The 16,232-nt window shown below is 41.0% G+C and overlaps 1 protein-coding gene across 2 annotated transcripts in view; it reads left to right on the top strand.

The window, feature by feature from the left end:
• Positions 1–16,232, top strand: part of LRP6 (LDL receptor related protein 6) — a 125,822-nt gene that overhangs the window by 89,308 nt on the left and 20,282 nt on the right. For both annotated transcript variants that reach the window (XM_042795379.1, XM_042795380.1), the window contains exons 8-14: positions 1,075–1,291; positions 2,618–2,907; positions 5,668–5,894; positions 8,031–8,215; positions 9,897–10,223; positions 13,788–13,990; positions 15,867–16,078. In XM_042795379.1, coding sequence (XP_042651313.1) covers positions 1,075–1,291; positions 2,618–2,907; positions 5,668–5,894; positions 8,031–8,215; positions 9,897–10,223; positions 13,788–13,990; positions 15,867–16,078 — 1,661 coding nt within the window. The remainder of the gene's footprint in view (positions 1–1,074; positions 1,292–2,617; positions 2,908–5,667; positions 5,895–8,030; positions 8,216–9,896; positions 10,224–13,787; positions 13,991–15,866; positions 16,079–16,232) is intronic.

Below are 16,232 nucleotides of genomic sequence, written 5' to 3' on the forward strand. Positions count from 1 at the left end.
TAACTTGGAACATACTTATAGTAGTGGGAAGGATGTTTTAATTTTCAGGGATTAGTATGCTACCTTGAATTTTGTGAATCACATTGTTAGGGGAAGTTTTTACATTAAAGTTGTTTGTTTGCTTGTTTGGTTTTTATTTTTTTTGGAAGGGTAGTATACATGCTGTAAGCTTAAATTGTAAACTTGAAACAAGCAGAAATATTTCAGAAGGAACTTTTCTATAAAATTGCAATGCTGAATCATTTTTAAGCTTCTCTTAAAACACAGGACTCTTCACTCCTATCAGTATGGTACTTTTTACTTGGCATTCATAAGGTACTTGAACATACATACATATGTTTAATTAATCCTTCAGTGCCTCTTTGAGAAAGTTAGGTATTCTTTTTAGCAGTAGAGAAAAATGACACAGTAAATTCAAATGTCTTGATCAAAGGCATGCAATTATTTACAGACTATTACTGTTCCTTCTAGTACAAAAAATACTGAACTTAATTATGAAGAATGTAAAACTGCTTCTTTATTCAGACTTCAGAATATAAACATGTTCTGTAGATCATCTTGACTGTTTGCCTCCCAGAATTTATGTGGGGCCTCCTCTTATTGCTATTTGTAACCTGTGGAAACCTCGCTTGGGAGGGACTGGTGACTACAAGATGCTCAGCCAGGACTCTGACATTGTAATCTTGTCTTCATTCATGTAAAACACAGTTTCTCCCGTTTAAAACTAATCTAAGAGACATAAGTCAGAAACGAGCGCGAGAGGCAATGTGTAACAGGCAAACATAATATTACTTCTTAAAGCAAATATAAGGAATGTTGTGTCATAATTTCATGTTATGATCTGCTTATTATCCTTATACATATAGGGATCCTCCATGGATTTTAGAATAAGTACCTGTTGAAATACATTTTTTTTTTTTTTTCTTATTAGACTGCTGTGTGACATTGATACCATTTTAATGGCTAGGAGATTATTTTTTTAATCTGAAGTCTAACTGTGGAGCAGCTAGTCAATCTCTGATAAGTGGTGACAGAATTATTCTGTATACATAATAAGTTTGTGTATATCCATAGGTCATGAATGCTGATGGAACTGGGAGAAGAGTACTGGTGGAGGACAAACTGCCTCATATCTTTGGATTCACGTTGTTGGGAGACTACGTTTATTGGACAGACTGGCAAAGACGCAGTATTGAACGCGTGCATAAGCGCACAGCAGAGAGAGAGATCATCATAGATCAACTGCCTGATCTAATGGGCCTGAAAGCTACAAATGTCCGCCAGATAATTGGTGAGTGCAACAGAGAAAATTTCAGCAGTGCTGTTCTGCAGACATCACTTTATACCAGGTCAGATTTTTAGAAACTGGCAGAGTCCAGTTCTGTTGCATGACAACTGCAGGCTACAGTTTGACGGGATGGGGTAGGTCTTTTGTGAGGTGCTGTAGTTCTCCATCTTGGAAGAATATGAAGCTGGAAAACAACCAGGCACCTCCCAAAATGGATAATTTTCTGCCTCTTAGGGACTTGGAGCAGCTCATAGGTCTGAACAACCTTGGATCCAGTAAGGGGAGAAGAAGGATCATGGAAAATGAGAACTTCTCTTTGTAACAGCCAGCTATTAGATTAGCCCAGCTGTTTATGAAACTGCAGCTGTAGCAGCTTTTCATCTTGCAATCTGAACATGTGCTCCTGGTATGCGAAAGCTAAGATTGAGCCAGTTTTAGTCTGTTCAATGCTTTTCACATTAATACTGCAAAATCATCTTTAAAAATAAGTAGAAGTACTTTCTGCCCTGTAGTCTCTGCTGTGTAAAAAAGCAGGATCTAGCTCTAAATTGGCTATCGTTGGCTACCCAGACACTGGCAGCAGTGTAACTGTAGCATCACGGAACTCTTCACGTTTTCTGAATGTCCTGCTGTGTGGTTAGGGCTTGCAGCTTCTTGCTGCCATGTCTGGATTGTACCCCAGCAAATTAGTCAAACGTAGTTCAGGTGTATCTTTGGGTTGCTGCTACCATGTTAACAAGATGCCCTAAGGTACATGTGCTTCACATGCAGCCTTCTTTCCAACTGTTTGGCTAATTGAGCTTGGTAATGCTGGGCTTTTCTTAGTAGGTGGATTTCCAGCATGTTTAGGTGCATAAGTTAGTACTGCAAAGAGCTGGTTTACTAGTATCCTGGAGAGATGAGACCATTGAATGGATGCGAAAATAGATCCGCAGATTTTTCATCCCTAGGCACACAACTGAGGTATGTAACTGGACCAGTGTACTGTAAAAGGCAGCAAAACATACGTTTGCTTGCTTTACATACTTACCATCCATTCAGTGTTGTACATCAGGAACATCAGTAGCTGTTGGAATCCAGATCCCTTTCTCTAAATCTGGGTTTACTTCATGGTGTCAGGAAAAAAAGCACTGGCTTTCTAGCCAAGTAGCGTAACATCCGTCTAAGGGATTACAGAAAATGAACAAAAATTAATTAATTCAGAGAATAAAAGGTAAAAAACTATATATATTTCTTAAAAGCCTCAGTGTTGATGCATGTGAGGACTGGCTTCATCTTCCAACTCAGGTCAGTTTGCAATGATTGCTTTTGCTTTTGTTGCATGCTTAGGTACAAACCCTTGTGCAGAGGATAACGGCGGCTGCAGCCATCTTTGTCTGTACAGACCACAAGGCCTTCGCTGTGCTTGCCCTATAGGCTTAGAGCTCATCAATGATATGAAGACCTGCATCGTCCCAGAGGCTTTCCTGCTGTTTTCCCGGAGAGCAGATATCAGACGAATCTCTTTAGAAACAAACAACAACAACGTTGCTATTCCACTCACTGGCGTCAAGGAAGCTTCTGCTCTGGATTTTGATGTGACAGACAATCGGATTTACTGGACTGACATTTCACTGAAGGTAGAGGTTTATTCCACCTTGGCTATTAAGTTGTTACAAGGTTCTTAAGAATGGATCAACAAATGTGATTTACAAGATTCAAGGGATAGGTAAAAGAGCTTGTTCTAACTAAGAATGGCATACGTTTTTGTTTTATTAGCAGCATTCTGTCCTATAAATCATTTGTATTGGGTTTGTGTGGCAAGGTTTTGGTACCGGGAGGGCTACAGGGCTGGCTTCTGTGAAAAGCTTCCCCTATGTCCGACAGCCAATGCAGCCGGCTCCAGGCTGGGCCCACCACTGGCCAAGGCCGAGCCCATCACCGACAGTGGTATTGCCTCAGTAATACCATATTTAAGAAGAGTAAAAAGTTGCTGTGTGACTGCAACTGCAGCTGGGGAGAGGAGTGAGAATGTGTGAGAGAAACAACTCTGCAGACCCCAAGGTCAGTGCAGAAGGGGAGGGGGAGGAGGTGCTGCAGGTGCCGGAGCAGAGATTCCCCTGCAGCCCCTGGTGCAGCCCATGGTGAGGCAGGCTGTGCCCTGCAGCCCAGGGAGGTCCATGGTGGAGCAGATCTCTACCTGCAGCCCGTGGAGGACCCCACACCAAAGCAGGTGGGTGCCCAAAGGGGGCTGTGACCCCATAGAAAGCCCACGTTAGAGCAGGCTCCTGGCAGGACCTGTGGACCCAGGGAGAGAGGAGCCTACACTGGAGCAGGTTTGCTGGCAGGACTTGTGACCATGTGGGGGACCCACACTGGAGCAGCCTGTTCCTGAAGGGCTACATCTCGTGGGAGGGACCCATGCTGGAGCAGTTCGTGAAGAACTTGCAGCCTGTGGGAAGGACTCACATTGGAGAAGCTCATGGAAGACTGTCTCCTGTGGGAGATGCCCCACACTGGAGCAGGGGAAGAGTGTGAGGAGTCCTCCCCCTGAGGAGGAAGGAGCGGCAGAGATGTGCAATGAACTGACCACAAGCTCCATTCCCTGTCCTGCACCACTGTAGGAGAGGAGGTAGAGAAAACGGGGAGTGAAACTGAGCCTGGGAGGAAGGGAAGCGGGGTGGGGAAGGTGTTTTAAGATTCATTTTTTTCTCGTTATCCTACTCTGATTTGATTGGTAATAAATTAATTTTCTTCAAGTTGGGTCTCTTACCCGTGATGATAATTGCTGAGTGATCTTCCTTTCCTTATTTTGACCCATGAGCCTTTCATTATTTCTTTCCCCTGTCCAGCTGAGGGGAGTAAGAGAGCGGCTTTGGTGGGCATCTGGCATCCAACCAGGGTCAAGCCACCACATCATTTAAATCTAACGTATACCTTTTCTCATAAAGGATAAGCTTGCAAAAATTAAGGGTTTTGGCAGAAAGCTGAGAAGAATGCCATATGGCAAGAGGTTTCAGGGATCACAGATGTTTTGCCAGATATGTTTAATAGGAAGCCCTGTCTTGGGTCAGGAAGTGAAAATGGGCCTTACCTATTCATTAACTTATATAGCTACAGCATGTGAGACATGAATCACAGTCTTTGTAAAACAGGTTTAGGGTCTAGACCGACAAATTAGAAAGATTGAGGGTAGATGTTTAAATACGGTGGTTAATGCAGTGACAGAAATGCATGTAGTGTCTATCTGTTTTCTCTCTGTTAGCAGTGAGTGTAATTATTCCCATTTTTTTTTCATGGGTTGTAGATACAGTGAGAATTGTGAGCACTAAAAATTAGTTTTTAATAAAAGAAAGTTTTCTGCAATAACTCATGGACATTTGCAACTGAAGAATCATAAAAGTTAAAAACACAGTTTGAGTTTGAGAGAGGTGACGTAGCTGAACTCGTTAGGCATCATATTCATTTGAGCCATGTTTGAAATAAAAATAAAGCAATGATCTGATCAATTTTTAAGGGTGATACAGATGAAGACTGAGATACAAACTTCCCTGCTGTGTACTGTCACAAGCTGGCATAATTAGCAGGTAACATCCAAACCAGGAAGTAAACAAAATCAATCTTTGTGTTAACTTCTGGTGGGTTACTAGTACAAGGCGTGTGTGCAGAGGGGACTATAAAGGACACAGAAAGGAAGCCCATGTTTGCCAAAAAGGATTTTGTATCATCCTAATGTTATTCCTTTACTTTCAGGCTTATAAGTGGTCATAGTAAATCAGGGAATGCCTAAACTCTGATACATTATTAAAATATAATTCTGGCTCTATCTGCTATCACAGGCTGATCCATAACAGCAAGAGTTAAAGGAAGTATTTTGAATAAAAGACCAAGAAGAAATTATGCTTAGTGAAATTAAATTAAACCATCAGTATGAAGGACTTGCAATACTGAGCTAATCAGTTGTTAGGTTGTTTTCTTCTATTTGCTGTTCTGTCCTGAGCTTTTTCATTAGGCTGCTTTAAATTGTGTTCCATGCTATAACATCGGTGCTTTTGTATAGTCCTGGGAGAGCCAAAATATTTCCCCCTCGAAGTTGGCACTGAGTTATTAAGGTCATTTTGGCATGTAGACTGCCTAATTGAAGCAGGCTAGTTATCCCATTTATTTCCCCAGTGAAACGCTATTGTAATTGACACAGAATACATTCATGGAGCACAGTAAATCATTACTTCTGAATAGCAGCATTGTTCGCCTTGCAAATAAGTAGCATATTGTAAGATCCTCTTTCCTATGAGATGCCTAAAATCTGAAAGTGTTTAAAATGCAACAAAGACAACAACCAGCCCAATGACAGACTGGTAAAATTTTTAATTTGCCTGTGTATCTTTGTATCCCTGCAGACCATCAGCAGAGCGTTTATGAATGGCAGCGCACTGGAACACGTCGTGGAGTTTGGCTTGGATTACCCGGAAGGCATGGCTGTAGATTGGCTGGGGAAGAACTTGTATTGGGCAGATACTGGAACAAATCGTATAGAAGTGTCAAAGCTGGATGGACAGCATCGCCAAGTGCTGGTGTGGAAAGACCTCGACAGTCCCCGGGCGCTGGCATTGGACCCTGCTGAGGGGTAACTTGCTCGTTTAATTTTATGTTTATGAACAGTGAAAAACAACATCGTACTGCTTCATCTAGGGCATGTGAGTTAGGCACTGCGTATAAATCCTGAGAGAACTGAGCCAGGGAATACAACCTGGTAATTTAGAGTATGAAGGATGGAGGAGTATACTCTCAATGTCCTGAATAATCATTAAGACTACTACCAAAAAAATCAGAGCAGCTCATTAAAAAGGGATTTATATTAAGTTTTTTTAATTAACCACAGAGTCAAAGTCGTTTTAGGTTTGTGGAATTCATTAGTTAGAAAAGGACTGTAGCATTGAAAAGAAAATATTTGTCCTTTTAAAAATGAGGATTTTTTTTCTTCACAAGTTAGGGTCCAATAAAGGTATTAAATCATTTAACTTGAAAGTGGGGGGGGTGAAGCTTATTGTCTGAGAATAAGTAAGGTATTTGTTTTTTCATATAAGGGAGCCTTTTTAGTTGGTATGGACAAGGGAAGCTAGGACAGAGAAAGAGTGGAAACAATTATACCCACCTATCCCGAAAATGAAAGATTTTCTGAGATTAAACTTCTCAGTTGGATTCAAATGTAACAGCAAAAGTAGGGCAATAAGCAGGGGAAGGGAGGAAGCAGCAGGGCAAGGCAAAACTTCTTAGCTTCTTTTACCATGGAGTGCTCATTTGACATTAACTAATTACTGCAAAACTTTTTTGAGGTTATACCGACACTGTATTACTTTCATTTTACAAACGAAGGAACTTCATTTTCAACTGTTACGAAATGGTCACAGTTTCCAGTGACACTGCAAGAGTTACAGCAATGCAGAGAGCTGGGAGCACATTCCTCCTGCTTCGTTTCAGCAAAGTGGTGGCAGTTGTCACTGCACTTAGCCCAAGGAAGTTCTGCACTGCCCCCAGTGGGACACGTGGATGGGGTTCAGCCCCCACATGCCAGGGGTTGCCTGGACAAGTACATCAGAGGGCATCCAAGACTAAGATTGTTGCATCTACTTACTCAGTTGTAAGAAAAGGTTGCTACACATTACTCTAGTTTTACACTGGGAATAGATTTTTTCCAAGGATTATTGTAATTCAGTGCTTTGTTTCTTCACCACAGACCAGAAAAAAAAATTACTTCAGTTACGAGACGGAATGCCTGTTTTTCCTTTTGTCTTATAGCTGAGCTGTGTCATTGTACTTCATATGGAAGTTTTCATGGCATCACTACCATGGGAGGCAATTTTAACACTTAGGTCCACGCTGTGCACAACTTGCAAAAATTTTAAGAAAAATTTGCAAGTATTTCTGGTGTCTAAAGGATATTTTCCCCTTGATCGTGTTGGTGAAGCAACCGTTCTCACTGTGTGGTTGGTTGAAATTAAAAGCATTTCACAGGTGTTTGTTACTAGAGGTATTAAAGCAGAAAGGTGTAACCACTGGCTGGCTATGTTTCACTTGTAAAACCAATACCATTTTAAAAACTTTTTGTAAGAAGTGACTAACTAGCCACCAAACATCAAATATACAGCCCTTTTTCTATTGTACAGAGCCTAAAGAAAATGTAAACACGTACAAGTCTGTTCTGCCAAATGAGGCATAAACTGGCATGTGAATATGTAATAGTTTGTACTTTTGCTCCAGTGGAAATGCTGTACAGTTATTCTGCCCATGGCTGAAATGTAACATACTGTTACGTGGCTGATTGACTTAGTTATGTGGAGATGAGCAGTGGCATCTATTAACAGAAGTTCCCTATATACCTACCCTTTTGTATTCCTTCATTTGATGGACAACTGAATAGAAACAGAAGCTAAGTGACATGGAAAATACCTTGCTAAATAACCAGGTATAAATGAAGGTGCCCAACTGCCAACCTTTTGCTTCTTAACTGACGTGCATGGATTAGTTAAGACTGAAGTGTTTTCATACGGAACTTGGTGGTGAAAATCCATCTCCAAGTGGAAAAAATAACATTGGAACCGTTTTGAGGAAACTTGACTCACTGCCTTGCTTGTATTTTGAAAGAATATTTAGTGTGATGGGGCTTAATAAATGCTCGAATTTACAGAATTTACTCTTGTTTTTGTTTTATTCTTTCTAGGGATTGAATGTGACTATTTTTTTCTTTTGTCCTTTTGATCAGGTTTATGTACTGGACCGAATGGGGTGGTAAGCCAAAGATTGATAGAGCTGCTATGGATGGCAGTGAGCGGACTACTTTGGTGCCGAATGTGGGACGCGCTAACGGCCTAACTATTGATTATGCTAAAAGACGACTGTACTGGACCGACCTCGATACCAACCTGATAGAATCCTCCAACATGCTAGGTGAGACCCAGAGCCCTGGGCAGCGTTGTGGGGGTGCTGCTGCTTTTTCAGAGTTCCCTGTGGCAAATTATTGCTTAAATAATGCAAAGGTACACGTCTTAAGACAAAAATAGATTTTTCCACACTCACATGTCTTTAACATTTGTTTCTGTAATTGATGTTTATGCAACGCAGCATTTAGCGAGGCCTCAATTTTCTCGTAGGTGATACAGTTCCTCACAAAGTTAAAATTATGCAAGCTGTACATGTTTTCAGTTATATGTAGGACAAAGCTGTCAACTTTTCAGTGTTTTTAGAGAGTCTTGTTTTGCTGCTCTGAAGGGTACTGGCAAATACATAACAAACACTTCATCATCTGTAGGAAGGTAGAGAGAAAGCCAAGATAACAACAGCTTATTGGACATTTTTCACAATGTAATTTAATACAGTTTGTTTTTTAATCTTTGTTGGTATCCTCAGGGTTCAGACATTTTTTTTCCCCCAGTATCCTGAACACCAACGAGCTTTTCTTGGCTAGTACTGGTCACTACACTGGAGTCTCTGTGATTGTTTTATAAACTGATAGTTACAGCAAAATGGAGGTAGAATATTTTACTCTTTCACTGTCCCAGGTTAGTGTACTGAGGACCCAAGCCTTCTCAGATTTGCACAGTATCTTTTTTTATCTTCTCAGCACCCACAGGAGTGGACTGCCTTGTGTGCCAAATTAGTCCAATGAGCATTATCATTAGACAGTATTTAAGGCCAAAGGAGTTAGTCTGCTTTAAACAGTACACTTGCAAGACAAAGCTAGAAAAAAGATCAAAGCAGGTGAATGCGCTATAGGAATTATATGTGATATCAAAGCTTTTGTTCCGCTTCTCATGTATTTTGGTGAGCTGTCGAGGCTGGCTGAGCAGTCCCCTGTGTACTGTGGAACTGGACACAGCATTAGAATTTCATCCTCTCCGTGGCTGGTGGTGGCAGAGTGCAGGGGTGTGCATCGTTATCTTCTCTGTGCAAAGAGGGAACCACTTCTTTCTTCATAATCTCCCATTCATTTTCTGTGACTAGGCAGTAGTAAAGTGGTTGAAATAATGTGCTTGAAACTATTTCCCCCCAATGCCCTGCTCCTTAACATTTCCACAGTATACACAATTAACTGTTTCCTACCTTGAGTTTCTGACTCCACCTTCTTGTGACATTCCAGAGGCAGGTTAGTTTAACCTTGTGCATTTAATTTTTCTCATGATACGATGTAGAATTTTATTAAGCTCATAACAATTCTCTCTCTGTAAGCAGTGGACAGAGACCCAAATGTGATGTGAGAGATGCTGGACTGGGAATACAGTGTCAGGATACTGCACCTACTTCAGAGGGATCCTGTTTGTTTCAGGGAGGATGGAAAGGATAGAATCTTTTTGAGAACCCTGATCATTTTCAAAATTGACACTTTTAGTGAAATACATTCTTTTCTGTGAATTGCAAGCAGGATTAGCACATTTCTGTGATAGGCTCTGAGACTTCAGGATGGTTTCTGAAATATTCTACATTACTTAATAGTTTACTTCTGTAATAATGTAACTTTAAAGTAATTGTGTGTTAAGCTTTCTGTGCAGGGGACATGCCCAACAGCATTAAACAGCATATTGTTTGTCCCCATATAATTTTGCTTTTTTTCTCTCTTCCTTTTTGGAAACAGGCCTTGACCGTGAGATTATAGCTGATGACTTGCCTCACCCATTTGGCTTGACTCAGTATCAGGATTACATTTACTGGACAGACTGGAGCCGACGTAGCATCGAACGAGCCAACAAGACCAGTGGCCAGAACCGAACTATTATCCAAGGGCATTTGGATTACGTTATGGACATCTTGGTCTTTCATTCCTCCCGGCAGGCAGGCTGGAATGAGTGTGCCTCCAGCAATGGTCACTGCTCTCACCTCTGCTTAGCAGTCCCTGTTGGTGGTTTTGTCTGTGGCTGCCCAGCTCACTATTCCTTGAATTCTGACAACAGGACGTGCAGCGGTAAGCTGTAATGAATGAAAATAAAACTGAGAAGCAGATGTGTTTAGTAACAGATGCAAGCACTGTACTTGCAGGAAAGAAGAGTTTTATTTTTATGTGAGATGGTGAAGCTTGTTTGCTGATAGGCCAAGTTAAAGCTAGTTTCTACTTTTAATACAGAATGTGTATTTGAAAAAATTTTGGTTCCATAGCCTCCTTTCATCCATATGAAGCACGATATATGCCTGGATAAAGATGTCTATAAAAATATGTATTTTTAAATATAATTTTCTAATACTAAAATCGTACTGACTTTTAAGAGAAGATAGGATATTGAAAGCAAAAAAAAAGTCTTGCAACATACCAGTATCACTGTAAAATAAGAAGAGTGGCTGTTAGTGAACCTTTCCAGTGACTCAGCTAAGTCTGTGTAAACAGGAAAGCTCAAAAGGCTTTTGTTTTTTTTGTCTGTCTGTCAAACCCTCCTCAAGTGTTTACTTGCTTGTTTATTTATCTGCTTATTTATTTCTCCTCTTCCCTAACATAAAGGTTATGTGATAGTTTGCTCTATATTCTGGACTTTGCAAAGCCTTTAGGTGGTCAGGATTTAATTCTATGGTAGCCATGTTTGCTGGCTGATGAGATGCTGAGGTGGGCCACTCTGATACCCCTAGAAGTGTTTCTTTCTCAGTGAGGAGAGGCTTGGCTCCACAGCCTCCCCAGCACTTCAGATTTCTAATAGCAGTGCAGCCAAGCCCCATTTTTCTTTATTGTTGTGCAGAATATGAACCGCAAGGCCCCTCAGGCTGTGTGTAATTAGTTTCTAACCAAATAATTTATCCATCTCTCAATAACTGGCTGCCAGTGAAGCTCTCATAATTTTGGCAGCCACACTGGATGGCTGATTTCCATTGGTGTCATTCAAATTAGTCAGTGGGTGAAGAGATTCATGGTACAGAGAGACAGATTGTATCTCATCCACATTATGCATGAGTAGAGAAATCCAACTGTTGTTTTAAAGCCAAAAGCAGGGCAGCTTGTTCCACGAATGCCACCTCATGGCATTTTTTGAAAATCATGCTCTTTGGAAAACAATGCTTTTCCATCCTGCCAGGTGTCCTGTACTACTTTTCTTTTTTATTACGAGGGGCACTTACATGATAACTAGATTCTTGTACTCTAACATTCTCACCCCTTCCTGCAAGTTAGAGGCACATCTGGCACCTCTCTGGTGATGACTGTGATTTTGTAGGTGGAGGAATTGGACTTTCAGTGGAGAGTAAGTAGCAAAATGATCAAAGGTCATGTGTTCTTGTGAAAATGCTCTTGGAAACAACAGAAGAAAAATACAGGAAATATGTTGTGAGCAAATAGAACCATTTCCCCGCAGTGCAGTTCAGGGCCATTTGTGAGATATTAGGAGTTTTCCTTCTGCCATGTTCAAACCTGGGAACTTTCCAACTTCTCATTTGTAGGTAATTGGAGACTTAGGCTTCTCTGCATATAATTTAATTTTTTTTTCTTGGCTGCTATAATTGGAGCATGAATTATTTTAACTTTCTCTTGCCTGTTTTACTTGCTTATGTACTCCTGAACATTATTATTAGCCCAGGCCTTGTCTAGAGGCCAGTTCCTCCCTTCTGGATTACCCTGCTCATGCGTGCATAGATTGTTTTAATTATGGGAAGGACACACTGCTCTGAGATCTGGTATCTCATCAGACCTTCCACGTGTCATGAAGTTTGAAGGCAGTGCTACACAGGAGACATGCTTGTTGCACTCTGCTTGCCTGCCAAAAATATAGTTAAAATATGTGACTGTTAGGAGGGAGAATGTTGAAAACCGGGAAGGGATTTCTGAAATTGGTACTGTTTCAGAGATATGGGGACTCAAGGGGGATACTCTACTGTTGCTTTTTATAACGAGCCGTAAATTCGAAGTTGGAAGCCAGGCAATCTTAGACAGTGAGAGGGTGTCTTAGGGGTAAATGGGAAAGAATTTGAGGAGCTTATGATGGTACGTCTACCTGCACTGTTTTAAGCTTTTTTCATTTTCCATTACTGTCTTAACTGCTTGGTAAGAATTCTGATGTGTTCTGAATTTATTATTCTGCTATTCATATAAACTTTGCTTTGCTTTTTTTTTTTTTGAGCTTTCTTCTACTGTTTAGAGCTAAGTAGGAGGCGGCTAAATTATTGGAGAAATGCTTGGAGGGGAAATACAGGTTTGCCAGTACACAGAAATACCTTGCAATTAGGCCTGATTGTTATAGGATGTTAGGATTGAGTGTTAGTTACCAAGGAAACTTTCCCCCCTCCTCCCTGCCCCGGCTTTTGTTTTGGTTTGGTTTGTTTTTTTTCCCAGCAGCCAGAATAAATGTTCAAAGAGTATGCCTAAAATAACAAAGCAAGGTGATGATGTTCTTTGGAAGACTTTTGCTACCTCCCCTTTCCAAGGTGCTGCTTTACCTGTTTTACAGGCTGGATTGAATGAGTCCAGTGTCCTACTGCTAATCTCCCCAGACTTGTGCTATGGAGAATTGATTGTGCAAACTTCAGGGAAGCTGCAAACTGCATTTCTGGCTGCTGGCTCTTGTGCCATCTTGCACAGCAGTGGCTCCAAGTTAGACCATTATTGAAAAGAACACTGTGAAAGGGGAAAATGCTTTAACTATCTCCTCTGGTTTCTGACCCAGTTATGTAATATAGAGATAATTTCTTTTTAGTGATGTGTTAAATGCCTTGTGCACTTACTGTAAGATGGAGCCAGTACACTACAGATATATGGGACAGAGAAGTCTTATTTTCTGATGTTTGATTGTATTTCTAAGAAAAAAAAGTAATTTTTCCAGAAAATTTTTGCTGGGTATCTGGAAAGCTAGAGCAGACCATCAGATTTTTTTTCCTGATTGCAGGTTAGTGTTCCCAGATGATCACCTAGAAATAAGGATAGAGAAATTTGAGAAGAATGAATAGATTTTTCTCCAAAAATGCAGCCTTGCACACACCTAAGAGATTTTCCTGTGAATTAGTTGTTCCATTCTGGTTCAGGCAGAAAGAGGGTTTGTAGGAACAGGACTGAACCACTCTAACAGCAATCCCTCTTCCCTGGGACCTCTAAACAAGGAACCAGTTCTGGCTTTTGCTCAGCTTCCTCTGTAAGTGGAAATAAACCTAGCAAAAGGTTCGATTTAAGAATAGTGGAGCTGCATTTCCCTGGGACCTCTTTAGAAAGAAAAACTGGCATTTCCATGAGAGGTATAACTGACTCTTCTTTGAGGTGATTTTGATAGAAGTCTTCACATTGATTAGTCCTGTGACGTACAAAATTATCTTTGCCTGTCACATCCACGTTCAGACATTTATCCTAAAAATAGGTCAGCTGAAAGGCCTTCCAAACTGATCAGAGGTGGGGATTTTTACGTTTTGTTTTGATTTTTTTTTTTTGGCAAAGGAAGAGGGAGAAGGGGAATGAAATAATAGCTACCATCTGGTTATATATAGTAGTTGTTGTTATTGAACATACAAATACCCAACCTTATTGCTATGTGTAACCCTTTCACACTCCTTTTTTTAACCCTTCAAGCTCCTACAACCTTTCTGTTGTTCAGTCAGAAGAATGCAATTAATCGCATGGTGATAGATGAGCAGCAGAGTCCAGATATCATACTCCCCATCCACAGTCTCAGGAACGTTCGAGCCATTGATTATGACCCCCTGGATAAGCAACTGTACTGGATTGATTCTCGGCAGAACATCATCCGGAAGGCACAGGAAGACGGCAGCCAGGTATCGCGCAAGTGGTGGAATTACTAAAAGATGAGGAAGGAATACCCTACACCCAACAATGAATGATTATACATGAAAAATTTAATTACATGGACTTCTTGCAGATTACTAGCTGTCACTTGGCAAAACAAGTGGCATGTGGAGTTTCTGGAGTCCTCAGCCAGTGATCTGAGAGGTTCAGCAAGAAATAAACCCTGGAAAACTATGGCCAACTTAAAGATAGTGTTGTTCACAGTGCATTATTTGTTCAACGCTGTCTTTTGGCTGAGGACTGTTGGAAACCCACGTTTGAGAGAAGTGAAACATGGAAGGGAAGGTTCTTGGGAGAAACGGAGTGTGTCAGAGGGCAGGAAGAGTTGCAGATGAGCAGAGCGCAGAGGCATTGACTCTGAAATGAAGAGGGTGGCACATTATGAGCACACAGCTTTGTCTGAAGCCTCCCAGGTTCTAGTGGGGATAGGAAGAGAGCTGTTGTCAACCACAGAGGCACTGAGCGAGGAGATTGAAACTAGTGACCTGTAAGAGATGTAGCAGGCTTAGGAAAATGTATTTGACTGGGGAATACAGAAAAAGTAGAGTAGGATAAAAAGCAAAAGGTGATACAGGTTTAGTGAGGTTAATTGTAAGCAATGACTGCTCATTCATTTTCACATTTTAAAATAAAGATTTTTCTTCCTGATTGTTTGAATGGGAGTGGAGTGGGAGACCAAGTTGAACAACACAGAGGTGCTGTATTCAGTTTAATTTGTAAGACACTGTGGTTTCTGGTGGTGGGTGTGGTGAGAGTTGGATCCTGATGAAATGCCCTTCAGCCTTACCTCTCTCTTAATTTAGCAATGGTTTTAATTTTGGAATATCTAAATAATTTAACACCCAAACTTAGTCAAAGACACCAGGTTTTTGCCAGCTTCAGCAGAATAAACAAATGCAAGACTTGGAGGCACACCCTTTCATAGAGGTGACAAGCCAAATAAGAAATTTAGGCAAATTTTCTGGTAAAGTTTAATTTGGGGGTGAGAGGGTGGAGGCTGCTCAGCTCAAAAGCATGAAGTTTTTCAAAGAGATTATGTAAAGCTGTGTTTTGTGAGTTACCAGTCCTCTTAAGGTTTTCTGAAAAGTTCATGGAAGTTTTCAGTTAGGTTCACCTTTCACTATAGGAAAACTGTGCAGTTTCCTTCTGAAAAAATAATTAAAAGAAAGGCATGTGAACCGCAGAGGTCTGGACCAGCAGAAGGCAAGAACTATGGAGCAGAAAGGGGTTAGCTGGAAATGCTTTAAAGTCACTGTCTTAAGCTAACTAATGTCCTTTCTGTCTGTTGGCAGAGTTGCCTTTCCATTTATTATTCATCCTTATGTTATGTCACCCCAAGTGTGATGGTAGTGATGGTGGAGAACAGTGAGGGAAGAATTTCAGGCACTATCTGACTTCCTTTTGCCTGTGTTTTTATCCGTTCAGCTGAAGCTTTGAGAATTAGCAGTGATGCGAGTGTTTCTCTTGTAAAGCACTAAACTTTCTGGGTTTGGATCTATCCAAACTGAACTTCGGGTTGTCAAGAAAGCAGAGGAAATGGGGAAGTTGAACCTGAATCTTCAACGTAAAGACAGTTTGGATTTACTGGTCAAACTTGCTAAGTCTTTTGAGCTGCAACCAGCTTCCATGATTGCCACTACAAAAAATCGCTAGGACTCAGTTTCTGTATCTAATCAAAGGTGGTAGAGGGGCAACTGGACCTGTGCGTTTCCTATTTTATGATAGTGTTTGGCCACCTCCTTTTCCTGACCGGTAGTTTGCTGTGGTGCATCCACAGTAAATAAAATTGCTTACATTAGCTCGGATTAAACACTGTCCTCTCGGTTGTCTGTCTGTCCTTTTCAGAGCCTCACTGTTGTAACAAGTCCAGTTCCCAATCAGAACCTAGATATGCAGCCTTATGACCTGAGCATTGACATCTACAGCCGCTATATCTACTGGACCTGTGAAGCTACTAATGTGATCAATGTGACACGCCTGGATGGGAGACCCATGGGAGTGGTGCTCAAAGGAGACCAAGATAGGCCCAGGGCCATTGTGGTGAATCCAGAGAAAGGGTATGTAGCTGAAAAAGTGATTCAGGCTGAAGGTCTTGTGAATCAAGTTGTTTTCTTGCTGCTGGTTGGTTTCTGTTTGTCAGAATAAAAACATCTTTGACATTTGTTAAGATGTCATGGTCATATAGCAAAAATGTGGAAAATCAAATAAACT

Source organism: Tyto alba, unplaced genomic scaffold (assembly GCF_018691265.1).
Source record: "Tyto alba isolate M040663 unplaced genomic scaffold, T.alba_DEE_v4.0 Super-Scaffold_21, whole genome shotgun sequence".
Classification (NCBI taxonomy): Eukaryota; Metazoa; Chordata; class Aves; order Strigiformes; family Tytonidae; genus Tyto; species Tyto alba.